Consider the following 11,057-nt stretch of genomic DNA (forward strand, 5'->3'; position numbering starts at 1 on the left):
CTTTTGACTTCCTTAAAAATTATAGGAAAGAAACAAAAACAAAAACAGATTTCTGCTGAAAGAATGAAGAAAAATGTCAAAGAGTGGAGTTGTTCGTACTATTTTTATCTACAAAGATTGCAACTTTTTGACATTTGGTAAGCAAATTCTTCATAATTCATCATATTTGAATTGGTTTTTTGTTTTCTCGTTTTAATTGTGCAATTGAAAGCTGATTCTACTCAATACTTATCTATTTTCCCTTGTAATTTATCATTCTCTACTCATATAGCTGACACCCAATTCAAGATTTTCGATTCCCGGTGAAATTAGTAGTTGAACTTGAGATTTCTGGGCTAAAATGTTGTTTTCGTTCTTGAAATGAAGTTGGGGTTCTTCTTTTTTGTTGTGATGACTGTAATTTTGATCTCTCTTGGTTTTTGTTGAACCCATGAGTGTTGGTTTGCTTTTGAGAATCATAAATTGAGGATCTTTTTAGTGGGTTTAGAGTATTGTTATGGAGATTATTGCACCAAAGCCATTGAATAACATATGGATTAGGAGACAGCAATGCCCTTGTGGAGATTGGAAGTGTTACATTAAAGCTGATGGAGATGATCACATAGCAAATGTTTCTCAAATGACAAAGAGTGAAACAGCATCGTCTTCGTCCCAAGATGTTGTCTTTACTCCATACGTTGGGCAGATATTTAGAAGTGATGACGAAGCATTTGAATATTATAGCAACTTTGCTAGGAAGAATGGGTTTTCTATTAGGAAAGCACGCTCAACAGAAAGCCAAAATTTGGGGATTTATAGAAGGGATTTTGTGTGTTACCGATCTGGATTCAATCAACCAAGGAAGAAGGCTAATGTGGAACATCCTAGGGATAGGAAATCAGTAAGGTGTGGATGTGATGCGAAGCTGTACTTGACAAAAGAAATTGTTGATGGTGTAGCACAATGGTATGTTTCTCAGTTTAGTAATGTTCATAATCATGAATTATTGGAAGATGATCAAGTTCGACTACTTCCCGCTTACCGAAAAATCCAAGAGGCTGACCAGGAACGGATTCTTTTGCTGTCCAAAGCTGGGTTTCCTGTCAATCGGATAGTGAAAGTGCTGGAATTAGAAAAAGGAGTTCAACCGGGGCAGTTGCCTTTTATAGAAAAAGATGTCAGAAATTTTGTCAGGACGTGTAAGAAAACTGTTCAGGAGAATGATGCTTTGATCACAGAGAAAAGAGAAAATGATCTGTCGGAGCTTCTTGAGGCTTGCAAAGCATCAGAACAAAAGGATGAGGGGTTTGTTTACAGCTTTACTACTGATGAAAATGGCAGAGTGGAAAACATCGCATGGTCATATGGACACTCACTTCAAGCATATTCGTTTTTTGGTGATGCTGTCATTTTTGACACTACATACCGCTCTATCACGTATAATATGCTATTTGGTGTCTGGTTTGGAATTGACAATCATGGGAATGCACTTTTTCTTGGATGTGTTCTGCTGCAAGATGAGACATCACAATCATTCTCTTGGGCCTTACAGGTTAGGACAAGAAAGCTTCAGTGTTTTTTTTTCTTTTTTTTTTGCATCCATAATCACATTTATCTTAATGGTTGGTATTTCCTTTATGCAGTCTTTTGTTCGATTCATGAGAGGGAGGCAACCTCAGACGATCGTGACTGATATAGATTCAGGGCTAAGAGATGCTATAGCAAGCGAGATGCCTACCACTAAGCATGTTATATGTATATGGCAAGTTCTCTCAAAATTATCTAGTTGGTTCTCCTTGCCTCTTGGATTACAGTATCCAGATTTTAAATCTGAGTTTGATATGTTATGTCGACTGGAAAATGTAGAGGACTTTGAGCATCAATGGAATCAACTGGTTGCTCGGTTTGGACTTGGTTCAGATAAGCACATCGCTCTTCTTCTCTCTTATCGAGCATCCTGGCAAATTTCTTACATGCGGAACTTTTTCCTGGCTCGAACAATGAGCATTGAGTATTGGAAATTGGTAGAGACATTCATGAAGAATATCTTGAGCCCTCAATCAAGCTTACTATTATTCTTTCAGCAGGTACAGAACAGTTATAACTACTTGGCTTTGCTTTTATTGACATGTCTAGTACATGATTTGATTAAAAATTCTGCACATTTTAAACCACCACAGGTTGGTTTGGTGTGCAACTTTGGGAATCACAAGAAGGAAAAGCAACTTTATATGCCTGCTAAGACTTGCCTGCCTCTTGAAGAACATGCAAGGAGTATTCTTACGCCTTATGCCTTCAATATCATGCAGCATGAGGTTATGCTGTCTATGCAATATGCAATAACAGAAATGGCTAATAGTACATATCTTGTGAGGCACTACAAGAAAATGGAAGCAGAGTGTCTTGTTATTTGGATTCATGAAGATGAGCAAGTTCACTGCTCTTGTAAGGAATTTGAGCACTCCGGCATTTTGTGCCGCCATTCGATTCGAGTGCTAGTATCTAAGAACTACTTTCAAGTCCCAGAAAAATATTTTCCACTTAGATGGAGACCAGAGAGTTCCTTAGCTCCCCTGGATGATTCATTCATTCAAAGTAGTGCTAATGAGTATTCTCAAGTATTCCATGCTCTTAGTGGAAGTCTATATTCAGAATCATTTATCTCTAAGCAGCGTTTTAATTATGTTAATAGAGAGCTCAAACAGCTCCTTGAGCATGTACAGAAAATGCCTACTGTAGATGAAGTTGCTGCGAGTTCAGCACCTATCAGTGTTAGTGAACTGTAGCACTTATGATGTTTTGCCTGGTGGCTTATTTAGCAATATTAGGGAACTAAATCTTTTGCGAAGGTACATTTGAGAAAGAACTTAGGCATGAATGTGCAAGAATTTATTTACTTTGTAGAGCAAAAAAAGTTACAGTATCAACGTGGAACCACAGAGAGTAATTAAAAAACATTTTTTCTTAATTTTCTGCAGGCTTACTTTTGAATATTTTGTTTCTCTTTGCTTTCTATAGAGTTGACTAATATGGCTGAATAGAAATGCATGAAAGTCACAAAAAGTATCATGTCACCATGTACATTTCCTTTGACAGTGATTTCACGTGTGGGAATCCTTTGTTTTTTGATTTATTTACCAATTTAACAAATTAACGTTACTCGCTGGAATAATTATTCTCCTTTACTTGATCTGAATTTCCTAACTGCAAAATAAGCTTCATTGATGGAAGCCCTGTAATGATGGTGTTGCTGATGTCCTGAAAGTTTCTCTGTACTGAAAAATTAAACAGGAGTTGTTCAGGGATTGGTGTGTTTCTTGGTCAATGGTTTTCTGTAAATGAGTGGAGAACTTGCAGAGGTAAGTCATATAGAATATTTAATGTTTTCATGTCTTTTCTTTTGCAATATAGTTGTTCATTTCCATATTAGGTAGTTAAAATGATATTCTTTCAGAACTTCGAAATTTGCTTTCAAACTATTTGCTAGGTAGTTGCTGGTAACAACACTTTTTCTTTTCCTGGTATGCATTCTGCTTTGTTTACTTTTCATGCTTGTGTATTCATACTCATTTTAGCTTGATGAAAGAGGATTAACATTTAAAGAGTACACTATAGAACAACATCTACTCTCATTCCCAAACAAGTTGGGGTCGGCTTTATGAATTCTCACTTCTTCATTTAAGCTCATTATATATCATCAAACTAAATTAATAGCTATCACCTATATGGATCTTTTTCTTCCATTGTGCCATATCTTTAGCTAAGTCTGTGTCGGTACCAAGCATTAGTAGGTATTCCTCCCATGTGATTTTTCACGTACCGTAGTTTTACAGATACAGCCTGATGTATCTGTAGGTAGATTCAGAACATATCCAAACCATCTCGAGCGACCTTCTTGCATTTTATCCTCAATATGTGCTACTTGAATCTTCTGGATATTGTGGTAATTTTTAATCATATATAAACTGTACATCCATCTTATCATTCATTTCTCTGCAATACTCGTCTTGTGGATACGTTGGGCTTAACGACCCAACATTCTCTACCATATTACATTGTTAGTCTCATAGATATTCTATAGAACTTACTTTTCACTTTGGTAAGCTTCCTTCTATGATATAACACTCCGGTAGTACTTTTCCTCTTCAACCATTCAATTTTAATCCTATGTGTATTATCTTTGTCTATCATTTCATTCTCTTGAACTAACAAGCCTAGATATCTAAATTGTTTGCATTTTGGCACCACAATCAATGTATGTATTCAGTATTACTTCTAAATATCCTAAAACCTTTTCTCTATAAAGTGCTTATCCATAGTTCAACCTTTTGGTTGACACTTCAGCTAGTTTCATCAATTAACAGAATATCATCAACAAATTATATACATCATGCGACCTCATCTTATATTTTGTTGGTTAGCTCATCCATAACTAGTTTAACAAGTTGAGGCTCAATGTCGACCCGTGGTGCAAACCCACTGTTACGAGGAACTTATCCGTGTCACTTATTGTTTTCACACTTGTGACGGGTCCTTCATACATATCATGTATGACATTTATATATTTAATATGAAATTGTTTTTTTCTCTATAACTAACCAAAAAACCTTGTGTGGTACTCTATCATATGCTTGTCTTTGTTTCTTTCTCTAATTAAGCGGCAGTCATGAGAAGTAATTTCTGTATGCTTGAATTGAATGCAATTATTTCATGTGCACTGTAGAGTTGGAGGAACTTTTTAGAGCATAGAGTTTCAGTCAAATATAAGCTGACCGTGACATGTTTGTTATCTAGATAGATACCATGTTTCAAGTACCTTTCAGCATATGCAGATTTAACATCTGTAACAAAACATTTTTCTTTCTAGTACGTGGAGAACATTGGCTTCTGCTCTCATATAATTTTCTTTTTTTTAATATTTTTTATGCTTTGATATGCTTTTCCTTGAGCCGAGGGTCTATTGGAAACAATCTCTCTACCTTTCAAGATAGGCGTAAGGTCTGGTACACACTACCCTCCCTGGACCCCACTTGTGGGATTACACTAGGCATGTTGTTGTTGTTACATGGAGGACATTATGCTTCTTTCGTCCTTCCGACCTGCGAGAATTACAAGATATCAATAGGCTATAGCTTAGAAAAATGAAAATAAGCTTTAAATAAGGTGCCAGATTGGGTTAGTGTTATATATGGAAAGCTTATATATGTATTTATGTATAGATTCAGTAAACAGCTGATCAAAAATCAACTGGCATTGAGTATGATTTCTTTGATGTTTTGCTTTTTGCAAAGCGGTGGATTGAAATACTATCTCTTCGAAATTATTCCTCTGCTTCGACTTGTTTTCCCATGCCATTTCGGCTAGTGTAATTTCCTGATTATGTGATTATTCTTATCTTGTTCTCTGCTAAGTGTCTTATGAAAATAATCTTGTACTTGTATTCACCAAGATGCTGAAAGAAAGGATACTTATTTTTTAAATTTGTATCTTTCTGATTTGATTATAGCCATGTTTTTCTTTGTCCATTGCATTTTGAACTACTTTTCTGGGTAGTGAGATTGCTATTTGTACATTATTATGAATCAGATTTGCATGGATATTGAATATGTTCTGTAAGCATTTATTAGAGTGTTACAAGTAGAACTGCTTGACAATAATATTGACTCAAGTTCTGAATGCATAAGGATGAAAATCTTCAAGTTGTTGAGCTACTAGCTAAATGAAGGTAGTTCTTTTTTGCTTTTGATAACGATGGTGTACGAGTCAGCTTAGCACTCATTTAAACTATTTCATGGGGCATCTGTTATCTCTTACTAGCATATAGGTATCGGATAACTTTGTCCACCATGTTTTATATCTCGTTAGTACATGTATCAAGTAACTTTCTTGTTTATGCTAGATACTGCTTCACTGTTGTAGATCCTTTTTCATACTTGATTTATTATTCTTACTTGACCCGACGATCTTTAGGAACCAAATCAGAGTAAGACTGTACTGTCTATATCTATTCTTACCCTCTACAGACCCCACTTGTAAGATGACACAGGGTACGTTGTTGTTGTTGGTCCCACATTACTGTTCACTCAAAGTCATTGTCCATTAAGCCACATCTTTGAGCCTTGAGTGTATATATAACAGTAATAACCAGAACCCTAGAGTTGTTGGTAGCTGTGGCCTAAACTTGAAAAATTGAATTGAAATCCTACTTCTAAACTAGGTAGTGGCCCTCAAAATTGTTGAACAAGAGGTAATATATCCAAATATGTCCTTTTCATCTTTACTTTCTTCTGTGAGGACAGTTATAGTCAAATGTGAAAACTGTATAACTTGTGGACTTTTTGGTGATGATTATCAACTTAGAAGTGTGTCCAATTATTGCTTAGAAATGTTGTCTTTTTCACGCTCGGTGTTTAGTACTCACATTAAAGCTTTGATGAAATTTGGATTTGCACCAGAAAGTTCTATATTGAGGGTAAACCGCTTCTTAACAAAGGTGACGCCATATCCAGAAGACTCAAATCTGAAACATGTAATTAAGAATGAACGAATATTTATCACAATCTTTTGCTGATGTATTTAAGTTGTTTATACTGCCTCTATTTCATATTTCTTGATTCATGTTGATATGATACATCATTTTAGAACGTTTTAATTAGAAGTGTATAGTACTAAAAATCTCTTGATTTGTTTTAATAGATAGTAAAATGAAATATTTATTTTTAATGAGTCAAGTAAAACGAAACGGAAAGAGTATATAGCAATAAAGAGAAACAGGTGGATGATCTTCGACTGTTTAAAGTACATCTTTGCATTTTGATAGATGTAAGTCATCTCTTTTATTAAAAAAAAAAAAAAAAACACAGTGCCACGTGAATTGGAGCTTTTTTGCTTTTATTATAAGAATTGATTAATTAACCTTGATATACATGGCAAAAAAACAAAAACATAAATTTAGAAAAATAAAAAACTCAAGGCATGCAAAGTTAATAGGAGATGTAGTTTTATAATTTGATCAAACACTACATCAAAAATGATAATTAGCTATAATTAAAATATATACTTTTAGCGTTAATTAGCATTTTTATATATGTTCCTAAAGTCTTTAACGACATTAATACTAATGGCATTTAACTAACGTCGATAAAGACTTTAGTGCTATTTATTAATTTCAATATTTAATGCTGCTAAAAGTTATTTTTGTTGTAGTGAGGTAAAGTTGCAAATGTTATACAACGCAACAACATATTCATTGAAATTCCACAATTCCACAAGTGAGGTCTGGGAAGATAGAATTATGTAGATCTTGTCACACTCTCGTGAAGGTAGAAAAGTGAAAACCCACAAGTGAAATTCGAGAAGGATTAAATATATAGAGAGTTTATCATTATTTTCAAATAACCCTCATCTCAAATAAAACAAATCTCGACATATAAAAGATATTCCCCCATATAATTAATTAGATTGACCATATAAGCAAAAATAACTAAAGCATAATTAATGTAACGTTTGGTAGCGTTAGGGGTGTCAATGAAATATCAGATATGGTTGGTTATTTTAAAAAAATTATATCATGTTAATTATTTTTGATAATTTTATTGTGTGCAACTAAATATAGATTTTTCGACCATCTTGATTTTTCTCTGATCTTTAAACATTATTTAATAGTTGAATTGCTATTACAAAATTTGATTCGTTATATAAAATAATTATAAGCTTTATTATAATCTAAAAAGTACGTACGTTGTTAACAATTAAAGGAAGAATATGAGGATTTATTTACTTAGCATAGTCAAAAATTGGTATAATAGTAGGTTTGGTTTGTTTTTTGTTATATATATATATAAATTAATTAATTAATTTTATTTGAAAAAAATAGTAATAATCATTTCGATTAGGTTCAATCGGTTTAAGTTGATTTTCAAATTACCTCGACACCTTTAATACGTGCATAAAGATCCTTGAAAATCTATGCTTTATTTTTGTGACATATAATATCTCGAAAAAAATTAATGTATTACTAATACGAGGATAATTTCTTTCTCAAAAAATAAAAAAAGAAATAGTAAGTAATAATTTAGGAAACTTACATAAATTTTACTACTTTAGAAGTTAATGGGAAAAAAAATTGAATTTTGATCGAAATCGCTGTAACAGTACCAAACTGTGGAAAAAGGGCTTTTACCCCTGCATTATTTAATAGTGTATTTTAAAGGTGTAAAAAAATATTGCATAATTATAAATAGTAACGTGTCCACGTGTGCACATATATACCTTTAAAATATATTATTGAATAGTGCATGGGATAAAAGGTTCTCCGTAAAGTTTGGTATTATAACAACAATTTCGGCCAAATTTTGTTGACCCTTTGCCCTTACTTAGATACACTTTTGTTTGCAATATCATGTATCTTACCAGATTTTGGTGTGTCCATTTACGTTCAAATACATAGATCAAAATTAAGTATAATTTGTTCTAGATATATTATATCAAAGTGAATTCACATGTATTTGAGATGCATAACAAATCTCTTTGCCTCTTTCCCATCTCGCTCATCTCACTCTGTTATATCTTGAATATATTCCAGATATACGTAAACTACATCAGATACATATTAATACATATATTACTCTAACTAATATATATGTAGTAGAAGTACAAACGACCAATGTCAGATCAGGGAGGTGTTAGATTACACAAATAATAGAGATATAATATAGTTAGGATAAAGTATTTTATTTGATTCTATATACCTTGTCATTATGCTGTATATATATATTTTTTTTCTTGTTGTATATAGGTGTCAATTACCCACTCCATCACAATTTATGGACAACCAATTTTACAGAGATGAAGATCTGGGTATTTAGTTGGCATTTTAGTTTGCTTTTTCCATACAAATATCAATTTTAGGGAGACATGTCTGGTCATTTTGTCTCTCAATATATAGATGTGGATCCTCCCACTTTATTCTAATTATATTAATTGTATATGATAACAATACCAACAAAGAAAAAAAATAAAATATTACACTTCTAAAGTTTTACCTAATAAAAGGTAAACTATATATAGATATGTCTATAATAATTGGGATTTGTTAAAAAAAAAACTGTGGAAACCTTAGAGAAGGGCAAATGAGTCATTTTCTTGTTGTTTTTATTCTTGAATTAATTATTCAGGATTTGTTATTTATATAGAGTGTGGTACTATAAACTATCCTTCCGTCCATTTTTAGTTGTTATTATTTCTATTTTTAGAGTCAAATTATAATAACTTTAACTAACATTTTAAGATGTATTTTTGTTCATCATATTGATATACGAATGTAATTTGTAGTATTTTTCATATAGTTTTAAATATCTAAATTTTTTGTTTAAAATATCGAATTGATATCATCTAATTTAACTTTGAAAATTAATCAAATTGACTTTCGAAAGTCGCAACATGACAAATAAAAATACACAGAAGGGATAGGAGTATCATGATTGTGATAAAAATGATTCCATGATTGTTAATTTTGGAACAAATAATTACACCAAAACACGAAGTAAAATAGTGAGCACATTTTGTAAATAGCGCTATTGGCGACCACATCTGGAAAAAAATATATTATATGTGAATCTAAATTGCACTTTTTCTAAAATAATTCTATGAATTTATCCCCAACTAAAATCTCTTATCTCAAAAATCAAACTGATATATTAGATTATTGTTATCAATGAGCCTTGTTGAAATTTGGACTAGGTAAATAATAAATATTTCATTTACTATATGTTACATAGTATATATGATGACCATGTCAAATATAGAAAAGTCTACTTGGAAAAAAATAATTGTGGTGTGTGTTGTGAGCGTGTTAATAGACTCAAATAGTACTCAAATTGTCATGTAGCTCAAGACCCAAAAAGGCCATGGTCAAGTTGATTTGCATTGTAACTTCCTTCTTATTAGGCACTTCAAAACATTAGGATCTAACACGAATATTTGGTACGTATTGTTTTGTTATGTATTTTATTATATTGTATTATATTGTTTCAACGAATATAACATTTGACTATACTGTATTGTTTTCTGTCGTTACAGAATGTCACACGTCCATAATTTGAATGATAAACTGACCAGAAAAGCAGGACACATGGTAGAGCTACTATAGAAAGGTATAGTAAAGATAAAATAAAATTATTAAATATTAAATAAAGACAAAATGAGAAGAAAATATCAAAATAACGACGCGATCCCGCCAAATCAATCGCCATACAAAATGAATCTTTTTGTTATTACCTAACAATGAATTTTGAAATTTGACGATATGATACAATTAACTTTAAATAACAATCAAAACAAACATTATATATTAATACAATACAACATGTAAGAACCAACACCGATCCAAACAAGGTGTTACTATTTCATTTTTTTAATCGATATACATATATTATATATCGAATGATTATTAGTCGAGTGAATAACTATTCGAGTTAATTCACTTAAAAATCTAGCAAAGAAACAAAAAAAATATCACAATCACTTGTATTACACAACTATAAAAGGCTAAGTATCTTTAAGATTATTTTATGTTAGTTAAGAAAGAGATTTGTAATAATCTCAAGATCCTCAACCTGGGATAATTTTTTTTAATAATACTAATTTTAGAATAATCCAAAACTTTCTGATTAGTAGTAACAAGGTTTAAACATAAAAAAGATCTGAAATCTTTCTTTAAGAAATTTTATGATTAATATTAATAACTTAAGAGATATGAAAGATTGTTTAGGGCTAAAAGGTAAGGTTCAAGACTGTCCAAGAAAACTAATTTTATTTATGCACATTAAAAATGACAAATGTGGAATATGCTCAAGTATTTAATTTATAAATTAGTAGTTTATTTAATTATTTATACTTTGTCTCCAAGAACAACTACCAATAATTATACTAATTAATCTATATGAGATATCTTTATAAATTATGAGTAAAAAGATGTAAAAAAATTTTTAGTTTAACCACTCTTTTATATAAAGAAAGAGAATTTTTTTAACAATAAAAACATATATTCATATAATATATATATATATATATATATA

At 31.6% G+C, this 11,057-nt stretch overlaps 1 protein-coding gene across 2 annotated transcripts; it reads left to right on the forward strand.

Annotated features, from left to right (window-relative positions):
* LOC107024440 (putative protein FAR1-RELATED SEQUENCE 10) lies at positions 1 to 2,947 on the forward strand. Of its 2 annotated transcripts, none has more exons than XM_015225425.2 (4): positions 1 to 137; positions 272 to 1,531; positions 1,623 to 2,066; positions 2,160 to 2,947. In XM_015225425.2, exons 2-4 carry the CDS (start codon positions 497 to 499, stop codon positions 2,763 to 2,765), a joined length of 2,085 nt encoding a protein of 694 aa, XP_015080911.1. In that variant the 5' UTR covers positions 1 to 137; positions 272 to 496; the 3' UTR covers positions 2,766 to 2,947. The 2 variants fall into 2 exon arrangements, with proteins under 2 accessions (XP_015080911.1, XP_015080910.1); XM_015225424.2 differs by having other exon boundaries at positions 4 to 137; positions 541 to 1,531.
* The last annotated feature ends 8,110 nt before the right edge of the window (positions 2,948 to 11,057 follow it).

Source organism: Solanum pennellii, chromosome 7, assembly GCF_001406875.1.
Source record: "Solanum pennellii chromosome 7, SPENNV200".
In the NCBI taxonomy this organism is placed as follows: domain Eukaryota; kingdom Viridiplantae; phylum Streptophyta; class Magnoliopsida; order Solanales; family Solanaceae; genus Solanum; species Solanum pennellii.